The sequence below is a fragment of the Castor canadensis genome, chromosome 7, assembly GCF_047511655.1.
Source record: "Castor canadensis chromosome 7, mCasCan1.hap1v2, whole genome shotgun sequence".
In the NCBI taxonomy this organism is placed as follows: domain Eukaryota; kingdom Metazoa; phylum Chordata; class Mammalia; order Rodentia; family Castoridae; genus Castor; species Castor canadensis.
Window position 1 is genome coordinate 37,251,176 of NC_133392.1, and position 24,942 is coordinate 37,276,117.

At 38.1% G+C, this 24,942-nt stretch overlaps 1 protein-coding gene across 2 annotated transcripts; it reads right to left on the reverse strand.

Annotated features, from left to right (window-relative positions):
• Cep55 (centrosomal protein 55) lies at positions 1–24,363 on the reverse strand. 2 transcript variants are annotated; one of them, XM_074078751.1, is made up of 9 exons: positions 24,111–24,363; positions 21,472–21,666; positions 18,103–18,297; positions 15,021–15,089; positions 6,909–7,059; positions 5,020–5,333; positions 3,555–3,626; positions 2,755–2,880; positions 1–1,094 (listed from the first exon to the last, which is right to left on the reverse strand). In XM_074078751.1, the coding sequence occupies exons 2-9, from the start codon at positions 21,652–21,654 to the stop codon at positions 894–896; spliced, it is 1,311 nt and encodes a 436-aa protein (XP_073934852.1). In that variant the 5' UTR covers positions 21,655–21,666; positions 24,111–24,363; the 3' UTR covers positions 1–893. The 2 variants fall into 2 exon arrangements, with proteins under 2 accessions (XP_073934852.1, XP_073934851.1); XM_074078750.1 differs by having other exon boundaries at positions 18,022–18,297.
• Between the last annotated feature and the right edge of the window lie 579 nt (positions 24,364–24,942).

Below are 24,942 nucleotides of genomic sequence, written 5' to 3' on the forward strand. Positions count from 1 at the left end.
TAAAACTTATTAAATAATTTTATTCTTTTCTCTTTCATATTACTAACAGTTGGCCAGTGTTAAGCATTAGAAAACCTGAAGAAATATTTTTTTTTTGGTTTACACAAAGCATATATAAAAATATCTATTCAGAGAAACACATATCTGATAATTACATTGCCCGGCTTTAAGAATGCCCAAAATAAGAATAACCAAATTAAAATACCTGCAAATCAAATGAGAAGGCTAGTTAGCATTGCTAAAATTCATTTTAACAATTTTAGCTAATCAACTTGTGCTAATGAAATTCAAGTTAGAGTTACAGCCAGATAATGAGAGAAAAGATTGTGTGTGGCTACTTAGAGGTATTCCTCAAACAAAATCTGCTTTGTGCTTAGAACATAGTAAGCAGCAATAAAGATTATGAAAACCCCAACTTTTCCAATAACCACTCTATAAAAGCAAGGAAAAATGAAAACCGTATTACCACCTTTAACAATGGTTATCAAAATTGGAATTGTCAGTATACTAAGCGCTTAGATTTTTAAAAAAATCAACACAGTAAGATACTTGGTCAATTGCCTTCAATTTTTTAAAATCCCACAAAAGATTTTGCTTGCTTGTATAATAGATTTAATCCACAAGCAATAACCTGAACTGCCTTTGCTTCGTCAAGTATTTTAACAGTGCACAACACTCACCATGTTCTGTCACTATAGCCTGGTCACTCATCTTAGGAAGGAATCACTGCCAAGGGAAATATAAAGCAGCCAAAAATGCAATGATTTCTCACATGTCAGAGTGTCAACAGGAGACAGGCAGTTTCTTACACAGGTGCTGTGTGAGAAATGTCCCTAAGAAACGTAACATACAGTATTGAATCTTTTGGCACAAAATCCAAAATAGTAATTTTTCTACTTGGAACAGTATTCAACGTGGACAAGCAGATCTCGATGCTCAGCAGCTGGGTACTGTATATTGCACTTGGGACATTCCACCAGGCTTTCATTCAGTGCAGTGCTGGGACTTTTTGGTGAGGCAACTTTTACTCTGTTCTCAGTCTCTCCTTGGAAAGAGACTAATGGCTCTGTGAAGGCAAACTCATGAAGTTGTTTCTGAAAAACAAATTTCAAGTTAACATTTGTATACAAGGGCCACTGCTCAGCAATTTTAACTGTTCCATGTATCAGCTAGCTACTTCAGTCCCACAGGCATTTTTCTCTTTTGAATCTCTGCTCATCAAAATTTTGGTGGTAACATTTGAGTTGGTTATAAATCACCCAGATAATTATTGTAATTACTCAAATGGCCCAGGAAAATACTGCAGTTGAGTGTTCACATAGACAGGTTTTATGAAGAGGCACAGAAGTCAAATGTCTGTGAGGCTCACTAAATTTGCTAGTTTTTTTCTTCATTAGCCCTTTAAAAATTTTTTTTAATTAGTGTGTGTTAAGTGTACAGAATAATGGCTTTCATGACATTTTCATACATGTAAAATTTTCTAGTTTTATTAAACAGAGGCAACTTGAGCAATAAAGAACTACACAGATCCCAGCACTCAAGAGGCTGAGGCCAAAGGATCAAGAGTTCCAAGCCAGCCTGGGCTACATAGCAAGTCTCTGTTTGGTGTATGTGTGGGGGATAACTATATGGAATTCAGAGCAAAAAAGAATTTTAGCATATCAAACAACTTATACACAGAAATGAAATATTATGCATATTGTATAATGCCTTTGAGACTTCCCTTTTTTCATGTTTTTTTCTTTATAATTTAGTATAGTCAAATAAACTTTAAAATGAGTATTATACAGCACACTATGAAGACAGTAGGAACATAAAGAAAAGCACAGAAAATTACAAGTTCTTTCACATACCTTCTAGCTTCCTATACTTTGAAAACCAATCATTAACAAGGAATGAGTCTAACCTTTAATTTCAAATATTATAAATGGTCAAAATCGAGGTCATACTTAACAACAGAGCCAACCATACATTCTTTTATTCATATAGAAGTTACAAATTACTTTTTTTAAACAATTGCTTTTTTCCACCCTTGAAAATAAAGGAGTTACATTTGTAACATTTCACCCTTTCTAAATATTCTGCAGTACTAGGATGACATATGAAATATGTACTAATCGGGCACAGGTGTGTACACACAGGCGCACACACACACACACACACACACACACACACAGATAGAGCCCAACAGGTTTGGTCCAAAAGCTCATTAGTAAAATGAAAATAATGTGAAAAACCACCTCCTCATAGAAACAATATTACTTAAAAGGTTTATTTTTAAAAGACTATGTTTTTAGGCCAATCCAGAATATATACTTAACTCATAATATACCTAAAAAGCAAGCATACTAACAATTACCTGTGAAAAGAGCATCTCTCCCTTTTCATTTTCCACTCTTAATAGAAAAACAATTTCAGTTCAGAATTCTATGATGCCCTGTCTTTCTCCCCTCTCTCCTCGGCCAGGTGCTATTCTGTGCCTGTAGAATCACAACACCTGGGTGGATGGGAGATGACCCTAGACACCAGAAAAGTAACTGCTATCAAGAAGGGCATAATGCCCCTCTCTCTAAGCTCTGAATTAACATTCTTAGGGCAGCTGCTTCAAATGAGGCAGGCTTTGCTTACTGATTTGAGATAAATCCAGCTGTTCTTTAAGCTGTAACCCCTGCTTTGGGAAGTTATTTGAGATATAAATGGAAAGATGACAGAAAGAGAAAGAAGAAAATTTTAGGTTAGCCATTTGAAACTCACCAAGGATTCCAACTGTGTTATCTGATTACTTGCTTTTCGGAGTTCCTTAAGAATGACATGCAGCTGATGCTGCATATTTTGACGGTCAAGTTTTTCATTTTCAAAATCTAAAGTGCATGCCTGCATCTAGAAAATGCCCAAGACAAGACAATTACAGCTGGTAGATACAATCCAGTTTCTTTGACTGGATGCTTGCATTCTTTATTAGCACACAAAGAAAATATCTGTTTTATCACAAAGGCAATAATTCATTTGAGCAAGTGAGATGTTAATGAATAAAAAGGTTTATGACTGAGGACTCAGTTTCTGCAAGAAGCAAAGTCAAGGCTAGAGGTATAGGTGAGTGAAGAGCAGCTTAGGAGTTGCTGGTTGGAACAATCCCTTCTCATTCCTCTTTTTTGGTGAAGTGAGAGAGGGAGAAGGGAAAGAGATGGCTATTCCTTGGTTTTTAATATACTAAGAATCTCTGCTGTACATTCTGAGAATAAATGGTATCTTAGATCTGCTTGAAGTTATAAGAAAGCCCTATTAAGACACTTTGTTAGGCTAGAGTAGGGACTATGGATTGGGGAAGAGCAAATCAGAAAACTGCCATCACACCTCAATGAATCTGACTTAGCCTCAGGACAGTAATAGAAATGTGAGGCAAGTACAGATTCTCTTCAGATATTTTTTATCTGAAGTCTTTTAAAAGCATTTTCCACAACTTTCAAATAGTTCTCCAAAGAACAGTATAAATCTCAGGAAAACTCCATTTTGTAGCAGACTGAACTGAATTTAGAAACAACCCCAGTGAGTACCTGTTGTTCCAACAGAGCAACCCTCATTTGTTCCTCTTGCTGCTTTAGCAGAGACCTGTAAAGAAACCGGACCTGTAGGATACAAAGAGAGCCAATATTGTCTCATCTGACTTTCATCACTTGACCTGGGATGCATGAGCAGTTTATATCACAAGCAGCATCTCTAACCAGGACAACACCTGCTGAGTGGAATGACTCAGTCCAGCTGGTTGTTTGATGGCGCTCTACAGAAGCAGTTAAGCACTACTTCCCTGGCTGAGCTCCCTGAGCCTCAGATTGACTGCTGTCAAACACTCTGCTCTGCAGTAGCAACTACCTTGCCTCCCCCATTTCCTGGAGGCTTTGACATCTGCCATAATTTCAGAGTAGGACAGCCAAATGGGCAGTGTCTCACCTCCTTGGCTGCAGAATTGGAGCAAAAATTTAGTCATTTCTGCTTAATCTTTCCCAAATGTCACTACTCATGACTATAGATAGAAGTGAGAGCAGTGAAGACAAACAAAAATGAATGTTGGACTATTAACTCCTCTTCCTTCCACTCTCAACTTTTGGAGGATTTTTAAATTTACTATTATAATACTAGCCATAACTAACATTGACATTTATTTAACACACAAAGCACTTTTACATTCCTTCAATGACCCTTATGACAGTCCTATGAGGTAAGTAGAGATTACTATTTATTTGACCAGTGAATATTGATTGGGTGAGTCAGAGGATATAAGCAATTTGTCTAAGGCCACATTTCCTGAACTGGAAACAAGGTGTCAACTCCAAGTAATGTTCTTTCCATTATTCCACACTGTCAATCAAAATTTAAATTAATGACTTTCTGTTAAGTCATTTTCAATTCTAATAATTCCAATTTAGTAACTCCAACATTACTAAGATACACTGGCTCAAAGCTCTGAGTACAGTGAGAGCATGGAAGGTGCTCTGTGAATTCACTTGAGCATAGTATTGGCAAGAACAAGATGGCAGTCTAGGAATCAGCCTTGATTCCTCTCACTTTACATCTTTCTTTGGCTTCTCACATATTTGATTTTCACTCAGAGCTATAGTTTGTGTGATTTCCTCCACTGAGAGGAAATTTCCACAAAAGTCACCTTGCTGGATCTATGTCGTCAAGTCTTTATCCAAGTATTATCTCCTCTGTGTGGCCTCCACTGGTCCCAGTTTCTTTTTGTCATATTACTCTTTTTATTTTCTTTACTTTGCTTGTTTATTTATGTACCTCTTTGTGGTCTGTTTCCATGTTAGAATAAACTCCTGTGTGTGTGTGTGTGTGTGTGTGTGTGTGTGTGTGTGTGTGTGTGTGTGTGTGTATTATGTGTTGGGAGGAGGGGGGATTATGTGTTTTGTTTCTTGCTAGTTTCCCAGTGGTTAAAACAGTCCCTGACACTTGGTAAGTGTTCAATGAAAATTTGAATTCTGAATCAGGGAGAGCCTTGCTTGGTAAGCTTACCTGAGATAAGAGCTCCTCAGATCTCTTTCTCTCTTCTTCAAGTTTTTCCCTGGCAATATCATTCTCTTCCTTAAGTCTCTGTATTCTCTCTGTTTTATGCTTGCTGTCTTCCAGGTGTCGTACATCTGCCTTTCTTTGTGAACATAACAGTTGATTTAAATCTTGAACTTCTTTTTTAGTTTCTTCATATTTCCTTCGAAACTCACTAAGTTCAAAGCTCAACTGAGTTATGGTTTGTCGTTCAACTTCAAGATCTTTTTTGGCATTTGCCAAGAGGTGATTGTAATATTTTTGTTTCTCTTCTTGAAGATGATCTATAGCAAACAACATCACGGCACAACTCAATTTTATAAAACTGATGACAATCCTGAGAAGTTAAACTTCAAACACATCTCTATAAATAAGCTTGTACCATGTCTGCAGCTTACGAAATGAAGAGTCAGGAGATGGAGGCTATGGGTGATATTTGCTGGATTAAGAAACAGCAATTCAGGGATATTATTTGAAGGCACAAAACAAACAGAAGCACTAAAAGCAATCGTATAATTATTCTGTGCCTAATGTCTCTTTAGTCCCAATATCTAAAGATAATCAACAAATAGGGACATAAACTCATAGATATGAAATATGGAGATAAATATCAAAATTAAAGATAGAAGTATTAAGATGGGATAGGAAAGGTGAGGCAAGACCCTTCTGTACTATTATTACATTATTTTAATCACTCTAAAAAAACAGAGAATACAGGGAGGGAGAAAAGGAGGAAAGGTGACACTGTATTACCAGAGAAATAACTCATAACTAAAATCCTGCTTTTACATATAATCAAGGCACTACATTAGTAACTTTGTCCTGTTAGGGCTAAACAGCTCTGAATTACCTCAAGAGACATTCCTTTATATTTTCCTTTTAGCATTAGTTTCATTTTAAATATTCAGATGTAAAAGTGCAAGATGATACATCTGCCTCTCCTCTCTTTAGCCTTCTCTGTACACAACTCAAGGCTTCCCTCCCCTCAGGGCTGCCAATCTTCTAAGCAGTGCTTCTCATGGACAGGGAGGATCTCTTTTTTCCAGCTCATCACTCAAACTGCTAAACCTGGTTCTTCGTCTTGAGACTAATGACACTTCCTGCCCCACCTCTTAAGAGCTGTTGTCAAACTCAACTGAGACTAGTGTTAGGGAAACTTCAGAGCACTGGGCAAGAAGACAGCATGAGCTAGGTGCCAGTGGCTCCCACCTATACTTCTAGCTACTTGGGAGGCTGAAATCGGGAGGATCACGGTTTGAGGCCAGCACAGGCAAATAGTTCATGAGACCCCCCCATCTCCAAAAATCCTGGCCAAAATGGACTAGAGGTGTGGCTTGGAAGAGAACTTGCTTTGCTAGTGCAATGCCCTTAACTCAAATCCCAGTCCCACCAAAACAAAAAACAAAAAAAAAACCAGACAGCATCATGAGTAAGAAACTCCATCTCAAATCCATGATGAGAAGTGATTAACAAATCACTTAGAAAATGTATTCTTTCCACTGCAGAGCACATGAGCAAGTACTGAAGGCAAGCAAAGTAAAAAGATAACTGGTGACAAGCTCTAGGGAAGTGAAGGTGGAGGACTTTGAAGGAGAAAGGCATGCGCAGGTACAGGAAATTTCCCAAGGCTTCAGAGCTGCCAGCGATGCCCCGGAAACCTGTGTCTTGTGCCTTCCTTGTGTATGAAAACCTTAGCAAATGAAACAGACTTGCAAAATGCTATTTCTTACCTCAAGTTTAGAAGATGCGCTCTTATTTTACTTTCTAACACCTATCTATAAAAATCTGAATTTGATGAATCACTCCTTTTGGAAAATGTCTGGCCTATCCCAAAAGAACATTGTTATACCAGTCAGTACCTTCTGATTCAGTCTTTTTTGTTTGCTGTGGGAGGGAAGGAACAGCTGTTTCTGTCTTCTTTTCCAGCTCAAAGATCTTTGCTAAAAGTCCCTTAACATAGACTTCTCGCTGCTGATCATACACAAGCCACTGCTGATTTTTCTCCAGAGCCTTGCAGTGAAGACAAAAGAAAATCAATAAGAAAACTCAAATATCTTAAAATGGACAATGGCGTCCAAGTGAAGTAGTCTTTTCCAACACATGAAAACTCATATGGCTCATAGAATAATATGAGCAACCACTGCATGTCACACACCTTTAAAATATAGTCATAGATTACAGGGGGTCAAGTTTGTTTGTTTGCTACCTCCCATACACAGCTTTGCTTTGTGTCTATGTACATGCCATCCTCTATAAACTAGAATGTCTTTGCAACAGGCATGTAAATGGGCTACTCAGATCCCTCTTCTAGAAAGAGCTCTACCTGGTTGCAGCAGAGGTTAGCTGACAGACTCCTGCTGTTAACTCCTTCAAGTCTCTCTGTGGAGCCAAGCTGGGTGGCTCCAGTCAACTTCAAAGCAAGGGCTGAACAATTTCTGCCCAACATTGGTTCTACTCAGAAGCAGTCTACTCTGGTGCTCCCCATGGACCTGACAAAGCCCTTGTCAGGTTTCCATCATGTGTTCTGGTCACCCCTGGCATCCCTGCCTCTTCCTTTTTTCTTTCACAGATGTTGCTCCCCAATAAACCATTTGTATTCGTAACTCCATCTAAATGTCTACTGCCCAGAGAATCAGATTTAAATCATTGCATTCTTTATAATCACCAACTTTCATCCTTTTCTCCGTCTAAAACCCAACTAAAACCCACAAACTAGGGTCAGTCACCTGTTTGTATAGGGGTTTCATACTTGCAATAGGTTGAATACTGCCCTGTCCCCTGCCACACACCAATTTTTGAAAACTCAGAATGTGTCTTTACTTGGAAATAGGATCTGAACAGACGTAATTAGTTAAGATGAGGCCATACTGGAGAAGAGTGAACCCTAAATCCAATGCCTAGTGCCCATATAAGAAGAGAGGACACACTCAGAGAGAAGGCCATGTGAAGACAGAGGCAGAGGGTGGCTTGCTTCCATAAGCCAAAGAATGCCGGTAATCATCATAAACTACAAGAGATGGAAGGATTCTTCCTGTGGGCTTCAGAGGCACACAGCCCTGCTGACACTGACTTCAGACTTGTGGCCTCCAGACTGTGAGATGATATATTCTGTTATTTTAAGCAAACTATATTGTGGGAATGTGTTATGATGGCCGTAGGAAACTAATACCACAATAATTCAGTTCTTAATAAATGCCTACTTATTTTAAAAAATGATTTTCAGCTTTTTCCTGTTTGTTGTTTCTCTTAAACAGGTAAGTTCTTTAAAGTGAGATCCTGCTTTTCTGAGAGAATTCTTGGCTTCTGAGTACAATATATGCTCAAAAGAAATTATTTGAATGATGGGATGATAATAAAACAGGCAGTTTGTTTAAATGAGCAAGTAAGAGGGTGATGATTCACTTAACTATTACTGCTACCATTAGTTTTTCATTTCAATCACATCTTTCCTTTAAGAAACTGCACATGCACTGACTATCAGGCCACCTTGCATAAGGTTCAACATCTTATAGAAATCACCTCCCTCATTGGTGATTAAGACACTGGCAAATACATAAGAGGCTACATTAACTTTAGTGTACAAAGCATTAGTTGTGTACATTTACTAAAAATAAGAAATCCTACTATCAATAGATATTAGGAACTAACACAAATTCAAACCCTTTTATTCTAACTCTTACTTTCTTGACTAGCTAATCCTAGGAAATCCATCAAAGGCAAAGCAAAAGCAGTCTCTCCAGGCAGCCCAGCCATCCCCACTAATTACATACCACACTGCCCCTCACCTTCCACCCCATTTTTCTAGGAAAGGTGGCAGTTTTGCTACTGAAAGCAGGACATATTCAAGTTAAGAGCTAGAGGGCTGGGAATATAGCTAAGTAGTAGAGTGCTTGCCTAGCATGAACAAGACCCTGGGCCCAATCTCTAGCACTGCTAGCGGGGAAAAGACTAGTAATTCTTGCATAACACCAACAAACAATGGGATTATAATCCCTCTCCCCTTTCTAGGAGGATGGGATTGTGTTCCTCAGTCTACAATCCTAAAAGGATGGGAAGTAAGTCTCAATGACTATTTGTGCAAAGATGGCATGCACATCCAAACCTGATGTGAAGGGGCCCAATGGAGGTACACACAGTAACATGCACCCTAGGCCTAATATTCTCACAACGGCCAAACAACTCTGCCCTGAGCCCTCATTAACTGTTGCTAGGCCACAGCCTGTCTACCTCCACAGGACTGTCTATTTGAGGAATGATTCTCTATCAGATCTTGGTAAGCCCTAACTATTTGGGGATTAAAAAAAAAGAAAGTAAGAAAAAATAAGCACCAACTTATTTTTTTGTTCAACAATAGAAATCCTCAGTGGGAGAGTAATTTCCCAGTTGAGAGTGAGAGGAGATGCAGGCTATTCCTATGGGCTTTAGGTTAACATAATGCTCACTCAATGTGTTGGAACAAAATGGCCATCCTGACTTAGTCCAGCTTAACATCTTCCATAGTCCCCCAAAGTGCTGAATTGACTTAATAACAAAGTGTTTTTGAAAACTTCATGCAATTTGTGAAAATTATAGCTATCCTTCTTAGGCTAACATGAAAAATTCCCTCAATTTGTCTCTTCCTATTTCTTCTCCATTGCCACCTTATTCCCTATACTACTATGCATACCTTCCTTGCCTTGCTTAAACTCTTCCCTTGGCCAAGGATGCCCTATAACCCCTTCCCATATCAACTATCCACTAAAATTCCACCTTTCTTTTCATCAAGTTCCAGTAGTTCAGGTTTGCCTTGTAAGACTCTTCTTCTCTGACTGCCCTCATCAAGCTCTCTCTCCTGTAAGCTGACAGTACTTCTACTGTCAACACAACATACTTGGCATCTTGTATGACAACCCTGGTTGGGTCTCAATACTTCTTATCTTAACTAGATCATGGACCCCCTAGAGACTGGGTTCTAGGCTTGTTTAGGCATATTTAAATTCTTCTTTGTATATATTCATTGCTTCCATAGCAAGTGGCCATCTGATAAATGTGAATGATGATGACAACATGGAGCAGGAAAACAACAGCTGCGAGAATCAGCACGCATACCCAAAAAAAAAAAAAAGCCTTTTTGGTTCCCAACTGAGGTACAGCAGCATTCAGAGAAGGAAGGCAAGGCTATGAAAGAATCTAGCAGTTCCTCACACAGTAAGACAATAAATTTAAGAACAGCTCAAAGAAATACTTTCCAAAGTTTGTTAGTCACTGATTAAGCAATATGAAAATGTAAAGCCTTCTGTAACAGAACTCCAATGACTATTTCTATAACAATTTTGTTTTGTTTTGTTAAAACAGGGTCTCATTATGGAGCCCAGACTAGCTTCAAACTATCTTCCTGCCTCTACCTCCTGAGTGCTGGGATTATAGATGTCAGCCACCATGCTGGGCTGTTTCTATAATCTTAAAAGTGTTTAATATGCACAGCTTATCATAATTTGTCTAAGATCTATTTTATTATTATCATCTAATATCATCAGTTGACTAGGATGCATAACTTTGTATCCTTCAGGGCTGCCAGAAAGTGATAATACAAATGCAAGGTTCTTGACAAGAAAGTTGCATGGTGTTAAATTTAATGAAGTAAAACATGCATATGGAATGCATTTTCAAAAATGATCAGTTACTTTTGAATCACCCTGCGTTTGTTGTAGGCATACTAAAAGAGGTGGGGGCTTATCGCCTCCATGAGCTGGCATCTCATGGTAAAGGGGTGAGGCAAATAAGTGGAAGTGCTACTCTTTAGCATATATTCAAAACAGGTTTTCCCCCAACGAACACTGGCTTTATACATCAGGGCTGAAACCCCTTCCTTTATATCCCATAGCACTTGCTATACATCCAAGGTTCATAGTAATTTGTACCTCAAAGATCTATAACAGGATCCACAGACCTCATTTCTCAAGAGTGGAACACAGATTTCAGATTACTAATTTTTGGGAGAACTATGCAGAGAGCTGTCCTAATCTAAAATAATCTATTATGCACAGACAAAATTCTTCTAGCTTAATTTCAATCTGCAAATAGATACAGTGTTTCCTTTGATGGTAGACACTCAGCCCAAACCTCTAGTTCCAGAATGAAGAGTAGCTAAAGAAATTTAACTTTTTGGTTGTGCCTCAGAGTATCTGCTTTCTGATAAAAATATTCATCTTTTAAAGACATAGGCAGTTAAAGCCTTACATTCACAAAAATCTGTACATAGGGAAACTCTTAAGTTTAGAGAGTTCCTTCAAGCTTTGGAAGGTTCCTACAAGCATCCTACAAACTCATGAGCAAAGTTTCCAGGTATGAGGCTTAAAGGATTTTCATCATCTGTTTCTTATAGAATTAGGACATGGATGAAGATGACATAACCAACCCCTGGAATCAAAGACTTAATTCAGTGTCCTCCACACACTGACCCATATACTCTGCTCTCTGAACCCATCAGGCAGCTGTAACAGTAGCTCTCCTTGTGTGGCTTAAGAGTTTATTTACCAAGGTAGAGATACTGTATTACAAGGCAGAGATTCTATATTACATCCTCAATAATGTACAGTTCTGTCCATGGCTAGTTTCATTACAATAATTTGATTTAAATATTGTATCTCATTGTTGAATCTTAGTGTTAGATCTATACTTGTTCAATGTACTTTCTTTCAACACTTCTCTATATTTGACATTTTTCATAATAAAAGTCAGGAAAAATAATCCACCTCAAAGAAATATGAATATTAACATCTTAACTTCACAGCCAATCGAGTATAGTTGAGAGGATTGCTGAGACTCATGGCCAAGTAGAGTGCAACAGTCATTCTCTTATTCAGATCCACTGTCCTCCCCAGGGAGTTTCTTCTTTATACTCTGTACACCTTTCAAAGACTTATGAGGACCTTGAGCTCATGTTCAAATTTAGTTGCTAACCAAGACAGCATTGTATGACTCAAAAAACATATGGAGTGGGGCTGCAGGCATAGCTCAAGTGGTAGAGCACCTGCCTAGCATGTGTGAAGCCCTGAATTTAAACCCCAGTATCATTATATGCATATATGGAAATGTCACAATGAAACCCCTTGTACAACTACTATAAACTAATAAAAATCTTTTTTTAAAGTGATATCCCATTAAAAAACCAAAAGCTTAGTACCATCAAAAAAAAACCCCAAAGAACATGTATACATCCAAACTGTGTAATAAATTAGTGTATTAGTATTAGATGCTAAAGATATCTAATTTTATAGCTAATTTTACATCTGTCTGTATTTAAGAAATATCTTAATACAAACAATTCAAGCCAACATTGGATGGTCATAATTTTTTTCCTTTTAAATGAATGTATCCATACTTCAGTGAAGTATGAGAAAAAATATGTTGGTTTAAATTAAAATATTCTAAAGAGCCACGCTATGGCGATGCTACTTTAATAAAGTGAGCTTTTTGTTTTGTTTTGTTTTACTCCCTGCCTCTTTCCCCTGATTATGTGCACTGTTCTTCCTTCCCTCTGATAGTATTAAATGGATTGGATAGCTATGAATAAACCTCAGTATTACTAGTTTTGAATCATCAGTGCATAAGTTATCTCTTCCAATTGCATCCTCTACACATTCATGGAGCATGGACTTAACATTTTCAATCCAAGTTATCAATAAAAATGTAGACTGGGTGAAAGGGAAGTCCTATGGAATGCTGTTAATTTTCTTCCTCCTGTTTTACAGAAATATACATTAAGTATTCTAAAGACAAAAAATTCAACATAGATTAAAATGCTAGCTGTACTGGAGGAATAAAAAATGTGGGTCAGTTGTTAGAAATGGATCAGTGCTGATGGGTTAGATAGAAGTATTATGTCTATGTTAAATTTACCTAAGTTCCTATCTGAGCTACCATCGGGCAAGAGAGTACCCTCATTCTTAGGAAATACACGCTGAAGCATGTAGGCTTAAAGGGCAATGGACATATGCAGCCCACTCTCAAATATGTCAGAAAAAAAATACTATGTGTATGTGTGTGGGTGGAGGATGAAAGAGAAAAAGAGAATGCAAAATGTGGCAAAACGCTGAATTTTGGTAAAGGGTATATAGACATTATATGTACTCTTATGATTCTTGGAACGTTTCTGTTAATTGGAATTTTTCCAGAATAAAAAAAATAATTATCTTCTCTAAATTTTAAAAATCAGATTTTTTAAAAATTAAGAGCAAGAAATGTCTATTAAAACTGACTTTTAGGTATTTGGTCTGATGTAGTTTGTATTAAAATAATTCTTAAATACTAAAAGTACTGACATTTGACAATGTTTACAGCATGAACTCCAGTGATTATTTCAAAATGTCAGCCAGATCTAAATGGCAGTTGAGGAAAGATACCTTAGCAAAGGTAAACATATGTTTTTAGGGATTATTTTAACATAACAAATGCTGGTTCTTAAAATAGGTGGGCAAACTTCCACAGGAAGTCTACTGGGATCTTTGAGGGGGTGATGGGACCAGAAACTGTCAAACTCTCAAAAGTCAAATATGCCAGTGAGGGAAATGAGGAGTGAGGTGTCTCTTTCTGCTCCCTAAGTTCTCAAACTATAATTTTCTTCCCAGGCTCAAAGATTTGCTGAGATCCCAAAAGGAAAACCATAGCTAACCCACCTCTGGCCTCTCAAACCTAAGTTAACAGTTCTCAAACTTTAGTCCCAGGACCTGTAGCAGGAGGAGCACTTGCTGGAAACCCAGAACCTCAGGCCTTGCCCCAGACCTATTAAATCAGAATCTGCATTTTAAGAAAGTACCCTAGATTCAAAGAGTCTGAGAAATACTACTCAGCCTAGTTGGATTAAATTTTATTACATTTGTTTAAACACCTTTCAGAGTTTCCCAGGCAGAAGGAAAAAAAAGAGAAAAGGTGGTATCTTCAAGGAGTAGCAGAAAGCCAGGATGTAGAAATGGAATAAATATGGAAAAAGAGGAGGTATGTAATGTAAATTATCTGTAAATAGTACATCTTTTAGGTACTAATATACATAGAATGAAAAAGTTCAGTGTAACATATGACACAAAAAATCTACTTTCATATTTTTTTTTAAATTATGTTGCTCCTTTATTTCAGTTACCTCTAGGTAAACCACTTTGATAAGGGTGCTGTAGCAACCGGTACACAGATACTCCGGAGACTTAAGTTCTTTTGAAAATCAAACAGACTTAAAGGAACACTTGCTAGATTAAATAAAACAGCAATCTTAAGAGTATGCCTATCAGGGTAGACATGGCAATAACATTTCTATAATCAAAATACCTACCTATTGGTCTCATAATTAAGTTAAGAACTTTATATTCATGTATCTAATATAAAAACTTGAAAAATGCACTCTGAATAGCAGTGATTTCAATTCCCAACAAAACCTACTTGTCAATTTAAGACATAAGTTAGAAATAATACAACCTTACCACATAGCTGAAGTAATCTACTACCAAGTACTTATAAGTACTAAGTTTACAAAGAATGTAACTGAAAGCAAACCCTAGTTCTAAGAGAAAGTTTAAACAAAAGAGTACATCTTACATTGATAAACAAAAGAGAAGAAACAATAAATTAAATTACACGTAATAATAAAATAGTTGAGCAAGTTAGATTGAGGTGAGTAAGGGATGCAATGGAAGTATTTGGTAGCAGGGTATGATTTGTAGGTCTGTCTAGCCTAAAGAGACCACATTTGGAGGAAATGGTTCCCTTAAAAGCCTGGGAAGACTTAGGTGATGTTCACAAACCACTCAGTTCTCCCTTCACTAGACTATTTTTTGGACTTGTGCTTGCTATGCAGGAGTTCTGCTACTTGAGCCATGCCCCCAGCTCTTTGCTAGATTTTTTTTTTAAGTCATAGCACTAATGTTTCCAACTTTCACAAAATTCAAAAATAGATAAATTAGTCCTCTTTACCCACAACTTAAAAAAAGAAATGAACTTACATCTTTTAGCTGTATTTCTACCTCATGGATATTACTCATTGATGAGTTGAAGCAGTCTGCAGCCACAGTCTGTAAATAACCCAACATCAGACGTTATACAATAGAAGTTTCCTCATCATATTTACTTGCATAAAAATACAGTATACTGCTCAGGGGCATCCCAAAATCCAGATCTGATACATGCTGGAAAACCTTCAAGCCAAGAGATAGTTACCAAAGGACCACTGTCAGAATTAAGATCCGGAAGTCTCCTAAGCAAATGATCTGAGTTCTGGACACCAGAATCACTAGAACAGCTTTAGTGTATATGAATAGCACAGTGATTTTCTTTTTACCAAAAGGAGTCAAAACAATTGGCTATTTCACTGAAATCTGGAAAACGTAAATTGGTAAACAAAAAATAGAAAGTTTTTTGTAGAATTATATTTTGTATTAGTATAGGTTGAATAGCCCTTATCTGAAAATTTTAGGACCAGAAGTATTCCATATCGTGGATTTTTTGGAATCTGAAGAATATCTGCATATACATAGTGAGATATCATCAAGATGGGACTGAACTCTAAGCATGAAATTCACTTATGTTTCATATACACCTTATAGCTGGAAGGTTATTACATACTCAATGTTTAGTGTCCCTGCATTCTTGCTGTGTGGTCCCATGAGATTAGGTATGAATTTTCCCACTTTTAGTGTCATGTTGGTGCTCAAAAAGCTTCAGATTTGGAGCATTTTGAATTTGGGATTTTTTTGGATTAAAAATAGCATTAATTTATAATAGCATTAATTAGTGTTAATTCACATAAAGTATATGAAACTCAAAACATATTTTCTCCACTTTTTTCTTCATTTTCTCATAGAGGAAAAGAGGGGAAGTAGACGACTATTCACCCAGCTGATAAACTGAAAGCTGTATTTCAGGATTTTTTTAATGAGCTATAAGAGAATTGTGTGAACACTTGACAAGGAAGCCCAAAATATTTGTTTTTCTCCTATGATGGTCCTTTCGCTGACCTTTTCTCAATTTAGCCCTTCAGGTAGAAACTATGACAGAAAGATTTCACTAAACCCCCTTCACTTTTCACCCTGGGCACACTGTAGACTCTGTTTCCCAGCCTTCCCTATGGTTAGTGAAGCCTTGATACTGAATTGTCGAAGGAATGTGGGCAGAAGTGAAATATGCCAATCCCAGGACTGGCCCAAACCTTCCTAGACAATTCCCAGGCTCCATCTCACAGACCACAGAAAACCTGGAGGAAGACTCCATCCTAAGGTACAGCCACTAGAAGGAAGGAACCTGGATCTCTGAATGACCCTGGAGCAAAGCCTCCTCCACTCCACTCTGTTCCAACCTGCACTACACTGTGACATGAGGGAAAAAGCAACATTTCTCCTGTAAGATGCTGAGATTTGGAGGTTGTTACTGCAGTTGGACATGCTGACAAGCAGAATACTGTAAAATTATTACAAGCACCAATCCTTAAAAATTACAATTTCTACTAGGATTTGCAGTTCATACTCAAAAGTAGAAAAACTAATTCTTGAAATTCAAGGAAATATTTTAACCAACCACTTTGGCTCTGACTGTAATGTTTCATGAGTTTCAGTTCTGTAAAAATTCTCTACAAAAACTCAACCTCTTTGAACTCTGTAGAAATGCTGGGTTGCCCATCTATGAAAGTACACATAAATGTCCAAGTCTGATCACTGGATCTACCCCAAAAGGGAGATCAAAGTACAAAGACAGTCCATTAATAGCATCGAGATATAATATTTGAAAGGTACAGATTTTCTTCCGTAGGAAGTATTAATAGTTGTGTTAGTATTATTTAAATGTCCAAATTTCCAAAAGAATCAAAAGGTCTGACCAATAAGTAACCATTTATGGAGCAGTTAGTATATGCCAGGTGTTTATGCTAGACAATTTACAAACATTATCACATTCAACCATCAGTATTTTTATCTTGATTTTACGGATGTGGAAATTGAGGAAAGGGGTCTGGTAAACTCTAGCATTGTCTCTAAGGCTAGAGAAGTTGAGGAATTTGTTCAGAATCACCAGGCTAGAAAGAGGCAAAACCAAGATCTGGACACAGATCTGTGTTTTACTTCTGAATCCTTGCTCCTTCTTACTACAGTAGTGCCATCCAAATAAGAGACGGGGAGAAAATACATGGGCAGTTAGTAAACGTATACCATACGCCTGCCATATGTGCAGACTTATTACATGCAGTTTTGACCAAATGCAGTAAAACAAATACACAAATTAAAAAAAAGAAATTTCAAAACCAAAAATGTTTAATTCCATGTGTACATTCTGCAGCTCAGATGATGCGGAGAAGCTATCAGTCAGCCCTGTGTTGTCTTTAGTTCTGTTCAAATCATTATGTGATCTGCTGAGTGCTTCCCTGCCCTTAATTTTGTGAAAAATCTGCCTCCCAAAAAAGTAAATGGTGCCCCAAAAGCAAGGTAAAAGTTAATGTGTTTAATTGAGGTGAACAAGCAAAACTTTACATTTGTTGAAGGGTGGGCAGCATGTCTTTAGCAGAAGTTGAGTGACATTATGGGAAAAAGCACTGAGCCCTGCATCCTGACCATGCATGGATTTTCCTCAACTCCATCCCCTTGGAACCACAGACCAAGGATACCAAGGGCCTACTGTGTTTGATTTTATAATCAAATATAAAAACAACCATAAAGTTAACTCTACTGTTTTCATGATACAAACTATAGAAACAGATCTCAACAAAGTCTTCTGGGCTATTGTCAGTACAGACTGGCCTCTGTCTTCTGAATATTCCTCTGGGCAAAACAATGGTGTAGGGGCATGGAAGGAATCACATTAACTGCTTTAGTTAAAAGCTTTTAAAAGAAGTAAGTTATCTTTAAGTTTACTATGTCATCTCTTCGCTTGGCAAACATAGTTTAACAAACTCATTCTTCATAAGAATTGCAAATTGTATCAGAAAGAAACAAAAGGCTGGTCTAAAGAAATCATTAGCACCTGTGATAAACGAAGTGTACTGGCTTTACTTTCAAATTCGGTGAGTCTTGCCATCGTGGCAGACAACTGTTTCTTCAATACCTCTGTCTCTTCAGATAAAGACTTCAGCAACTGTTCCCTTCTTTCACCTTCCCTAGTTTTCTCTTCCAGCTGTTCAAGCAATGCAGTAGTACTATATTTGGTCTTCAGCTGGTCTCTGAGCCGCTGTATTTCCTTGTCCTTCTCTGTGAGGTGATATACATTCTTTTCCCTCTCGGCTTCAAGAACTCGGATTTTCTAGATATAAACTAAGAAGAAACTTAGAACAAAGCTAGGTCAAACTTAATAGCTACACAGTATACTGCAATAGATATTTATGAAACATTTATTATATATTGGATTGGCTTTTTTTATCAGGGCCAAAAAAAAGATGGAGCCCAATTCTATGCTCAGACAGCTCACAATAGAGATAAACCAATACATGAATGCAGTATGTGCTCTAGCTAGCAAATGCACACAATAAATGGACACAAACACAGACAAAGGAGAAACCATCTGTATCAAGGGTCATGAGAGAAAACTAAAAGAAGGCTTCTCATCTGAGTCATTTGAGAATCCTCCTTCCATTAGCTCTTATAAATCTAAAGGCTAAAAGTGGATGTCACAAGATATACATGCTCATTAGTGATCTTGAACCAACAGAACTTAAAAGCTTCAGAATGTTACAGCAGGATAAATGTGTTCATTAGTCTGCTTCCTGTTGGTAAATGATTTGATATTGAATCTAAATGGTGATCTTTACAAAAGTGCTCAACATTTTTCAAGATTTGCAAGATTAGTCACACTGATGCTAGCATGAAGGGAAAAAGAGCCAAGAGAAAGATGATAGAAACAATTATTAGAATGAGTAGGCTAACAGGGACAAAACAACATTAAGTTAAAACGTGCATTTAGAGAGAAAAAAGAAGCAGTTGTCCAAATATAAAATGGAGAAATTAAAATTTAGGTGGATGGTGACTAATATGAAAATGAAGAGGGGATTTTAGTTGGCCATAGCTTACATCAAATCACAACATAGACATATAGAGCTATATAATTTTTGGTTTTAATATAGTGCTCAGATAAGTGAATATAAAAATGCCATTTCAATTTGTATTTGCCAGAAAATATATGGGGCACTGTGTTCAGTTTTGGGTGCAAAATTCAGGAGGGATACAGACAAACCACAAAGTGTTGAGAATGATAAGAAGCAAGAGAAGCTGTAAGAATACGAGGTTGGTCTGCAGAAAAGTAAGAGGAAGCAAAAGCTCTTCAAATAATTGATAAACTGTCAATATGGAAAAGAAATAGACTTATTCTATGTGGCTCTAACGGGAACAATTAGAACAAAAAGGTAGTTTAGTTTCAACTGATTATAAAGAAACAAAGCACTCAATGCTTTCCAAAAATGGAATGGCTAGAAAGAGATCTCTAAGGAAAGCTATAAGCTTCCTCTAACAGACTGCTAAATAATTTTTATGTGTATGAATTGGTGATGGTTCATTTTTCAATGCTTGAATAACTATTTATCTCAATGTACGCTGTTTAAAAAATAAGAAATCATTCAGTTTCATGATATGTCTATAAATGAAACTTAAAGAAATCAAATAATATACCTTTAATATTTTGTTTTGTAAATATGAATAAAAGTACTTTGGAAAAATAAATGGAAGCCAAATTTATGATGAAATTTTTAGATTCTACTAATATAAGCTTCTAACTTCCTTATTATCTGTGCCATAACAAATTGTAAATTAGGGGATCTGAAATACAGTTTAAAAGCATGCAAAATACGAATACATATAATAATTTTATCTCAAAAGCCTGAAACAAAGGTCATTTGGAAAGCAGTCAATATACATGATAAAATGTATTTTTAAACATTTATAGGGAAATCTGAACACCATTTAGCACTCTGAAATGGACAGATTTTAGTATATCTAAATGGGTAGATTTTATCTTTTACATTTAGTGAACTAACAGAAAACTGAATTATACAATTATTGACTAAATAATTTCTCCTTTCCTATAATGAGAGATATAAGAGGGGCTGGAAGTGTGGCTTAAGAGATAGAGAGCCTGTCTAGCAAGCACAATACTCTTAGTTCAAACCCCAGCTCTCCAAAAAAAAAGAAATGAGTGGGGGTTAGGGGGAAGGTGGCACAAACAATGTATACACATGTAAATCAATGTAAAAATGATAAAAGGAGAAAAGAAAAAACACACCAAAAAAGAAAAAAAAGAGAGAGAAAGAGATGTAAGAATGGCATGGTGTCCTTAAAGTACATACTCATGAATAATACAGTATCCCCAAAAGTATGGAAATAGAACAGTTCTAAGTTATACAGTTAATAAAAATCAGAGAAAACTGCAAATCAGTATAATTTATAACTTTAAATATATCATGCTTTGGTTTGAATGTGTACTCCAAAATTTACTTAATCCTCAATGCAACAATGTTGGGAGGCGAGGCCTAATAAGAGTGATAAAGGCAAAACCCTCATGAGCGGGTCCATGCAGTTGTCATGGGATTGGGTCAGTCAGTAATCACAAATAGGTTATAAAAATGGGCTTATTCTGGGCATGGTGGCACAGGTCTGTAATCCCAGTACTCAGGAGGCTGAGGCAGGAGGATCACGAATTTGAGGCCAGCCTGGGCTACATAGTGAGTTGTCACTATAATGATACCTTGCCTCATAAACAAAAAACAAAAAAAAAAAAGCCCTGGTGTGTTTCCTTCTCTCTTTCTCTTTCTCTCTCTCTCTCTCTCTCATGTTCTTACTTTGTCCTTTCATCATGTTATGACACAGCACGAAGGCCCTCACCAGATGTGCCATGCTTTTGGACTTCCCAGCCTCCAGAATCATGAACCAAATAAATCTCTTTTCTTTTTAACTTATCCAGTCTTGGGCATTCTGTTACAGCAACATAAAATAGTCTAAGACATACCATAATAAAATTTGTCAAGAATATTAATGCATTCTTGCCTCCAGAAATGAGACAATAAATTTCTATTGTTAAAGAAAGGAATATTAGTATAGTCAAGAGAAATTATCAAAAAGCTATAGAAAGAATGACAAATTAGTCTATTCTTTTACTTTAAATAACTGAAAACCACAGTATTATATTAAAGGTGCACTTATTAATCAAGATGCCTTTATTTCTGAAACAACTTGTCCCTGATAACCTCAAACCTCACAACACATACTCAATTACATTTTAAAAAGAGAGAATGTAGTAATAACTAAAGTGTGTCCAAACGTTGGCAATGTCTAAGTAGGAATTTAAGATTCTGAATCCAAAATCAGCTTTCCAAAACTAATGAACAGTGTGGGATAAAGATAACAGCAAGAAGAAGGTAGCATCACGAAATCAAGATACACCGTTTGCCAAGAATGTGCACAACTTAAAGAATTAAAAAAGACAATTTACCTCCAAAAGCCTGTGTTTCTCTTTATCAGTCAGTTTTCCTTTTCCACTTGTGATTTCGGCCACTGATGTCTTTAAAGCTGCAATTTCTCCCTTAAATTTCTGTAATTCAGATTCTGATTTGGAGTTACTAGGCTTTGATCCCCACTTACTCTTAAGTAAATCTTTGGGACTTCTGGAAGACATCTCTGAAACGGTCTATAAAAATAAAAGTCAACTGTATTTTAAGTCTGATGTTTAAAAATTTAGATCTCAGGTTTGAAACAGGTCAAATAACCTATTTTGCTCTAAATAGAAATGAGATATTCAACTCAGCAGGGTACAAGAGAAAGACTGAGAAAGGCTTCTGGGGTGTTTTAACAACTTTTTAAAACTCTCAAGTGGTAGATATGTGAGTATTTACCTTGTAAAAAAATGTAAACTTCCATGTTTATGTTTTGTGCATGCTCTGCACACGTGCTAGCTTAGTAGAAAATTTCTATTTAAAAAACAATGGAGAGCATGCATGGCGGCTCACGCCTGTAATCCTAGCTACTGAGGAGGCAGATACTAGAAGGATCCTGGTTCAAACCTAGCCTGGATAAATAGTTTGCAAGACCCTATCTTGAAAAACACACTTGGTGGAGTGACTCAAGGTATAGGTCCTGAGTTCAACCCGTGGTACCACAAAAAAAAAAAAAATTAAAAAAAAATTTTTGAAATGGTGAGCAGTATAGCACCTGCTTTGTAAGTATAAAGCTCTGACCAAAAAACAATGGGGGGGGGGGGGTGGGGAGTGTCTCCAACCATTAAATGAAGCCTGAAAGAAGTCAGTCACAATCAAGGACATACCTTACCCAAGAATAAAAAGCTGGTGGTAATCAAATATGGAGTTTATTGACATTCCATTATGACCCCTGCTGTAGAAGATATGCCTAGCTTGGCTCTATCCTAACACTCATTTGGGAGAGTATGATGGAAAGAAGTGAGGAAAGTCTAAGATGAAACATTCAGAGAAAAAGAGGCACAATATCCAGGAGATTTGGGAGGAGAGGAATTTAGAATAAAGGACCAAATTAAGGAAGAAGAAGCTTAGTGTCTGTCAAAAGTACTAGATGACAGTTTAGAAGCAAATGTATAAGACAAACTCTAGCAAACAAATATATAGTGAAATATACTGTACATATAAACAGTATATAGGCCAGGACATAGTTGCATATGTCCCTGTAATCCCATCTACATGTGAGGCAGAGGTAGGAGTATCCAGGTGGGAGGCTGGCTCCACACAACAGGGAGAGAGATATTTTCTGAAAAATAAATAAAGTAAAAAGGGCTGGGGCATGGCTCAAGCAGTAGAGGGTGTGTCTAGCAACACCAGTCCCTGAGTTCAAATCCCATACTGCCAAAAATTCAATCAATCAATAAAAACAATATACAAATTAGTTTTTCATTAGGGAGGTTAAAAACATTTTCCATTTCATGTTTCCCAAAATAAAACGATGACAGTGTGATTAAGAAATTTAGAGGTGGATGAGACCCTGCTATTTACCAGGTACCCTAACAGGGACTGAGTATAAACTGGTTTAAAAAAATTACACATTCCCTGCTGGAGCTCTCCATCAGTGTAGTATAGAAGGCAGGCAACCACAACAAAACAAACACCAATTCACAGATTCTCAAATTGTAATAAATACTACATAGGAAATGCTCAGTGTATAGTGAAAAATGGTATCAATTAAAAATAGAGCAGATCTACTTAGATTGGGTGGTAAGCAAGAGACTTACAACATCATCCTGGGTGATATTAGAAAGCCTAATCCTATTAGAACTGTATAGACTAAACTGAACAATGTATCAAAAGGTTGGTCCTGGATTTTTTCCCATTAGAAGGTCAAAGGCTAAGGTAGCCAGTAGATCCACTGAGGCCAATGCAAGGTTATGGTGTCTGGGGAACCTGCTGCCACTGAAGTTCCTTTCTATGTGCTTTGTTAACTAACCGGATTTGATACGCTGGGTGGATAGCGACAGGAACCGTAGAGACCGACAGACTGGTGGAACAGCCGCATTAGATAGAACCCTCAGGATATTTACTCCCTAACCTTTGGAGAGGCGGTCTAAATGGCGATGTTCCTGGCCTCTGGCCCGCTCTCTGAGCCCACCTGTCCACACAGTCCTCCCACAACCCTTTCCCTGTACTTTCTGTTCCAGTTCGCCTGTTCAGTCCTTACCTGACCCAGTGGCATCTTCTTCAAAGAGCCCTCCCTCTGAGACACTCATAAAGGATACAGACTCCCCTGCCAAAATCTGGTACCCGAATGTACCAGCCTCTTTTTTTCCAATTGATCTTTCAGAGCCTATACTTCGACATTTTTTGGCCATCCAGAGTTTCAGAAATTATGTGGCTAAAGTGATCTAAGTCACGCTGTACAGCAGACCAAAGAAGCATTTCAAGGCAGTAAAGTGCACAAGGCATCTATTAGGGCCATGTGTTCTCCAGGGAGATGCAAACCTTAGAAAACCCTTCACTTGTTTTCTCCTATCTAAAACGAAGGTGTTCGTGAACGGGACCCGGAAGCGCTTGCCAATCGGCAAAAGCCATTCTAACCAAAGACTTGGCCAAGTGACTGGCTTCGGCGCCTCTCTAAGGAGGTGATAATACGCACCGCGGCGTCGAAAGCAGGAAAAGAGAGGATGATGGTCGAGAGGCACCCAGTCCGGTGTCAGGACAGGGTCATGTATCAAGGCGGACAGAGACGGAGCCCCGCGGTGGGGATCTGCCCGCCGACCCCGCCTCCCGCGCGGTCCCGCCCGGCCCGGGGGCTGCAGACCGTGTTGTCTTCGCCACCCTCCGCAGTCACCCAGCACCTGAGGCCAAGCACGGAGCCGGCGTCTGCCCAGCCACACCCTTCGGACGGACACCGCTTCCGGGAGTTTGAATCCCGCGGCTGCAGGGCGGGGCACGTCACTGCCGGCGGGGTGCGGCCTCCTGATTGGCTGCGGCTTCCGATTGGCGGGCGGGGAGAGTCGGGGGCGGGGCTACGGGGCGAGGCAGAGGACTGAACCACCTAGCGGGTCCGCTACCCAATAGTTCTGCGGCTGTCTGTCAATTTCTCTGAGGCTCCGGCGTTACTCTTCTTAATGGGATAAACCCAGTGCCCTCCATCCGGGCCGACTCGCTCTGTGTCCTGACGTAATTTACTCCCCTCAGGACCACTTTAATCTCTGTATGAAATGGAGCTTCTAGGGCTGCAGATGGAGCTCGGTCCTGGAACGCTTGCCTGGCATGCACAAGACCCTGGGTTCGATCTCCAGCGCCGCAAGGCAACAAGCAACAACAACAATAAAAAAGGAGCTTCTCCATCCCTGGAGAGCTGGAATCCACGAGGACTCATGGCTCCCTGTATTCACCGAGGACTGAGCTTTTACCCTGCCAGTCAGGGGTGGAGCACCAGGGAGTGTGACAATGGAGAGCTGATAAGAACGCCCAGGTTGAAG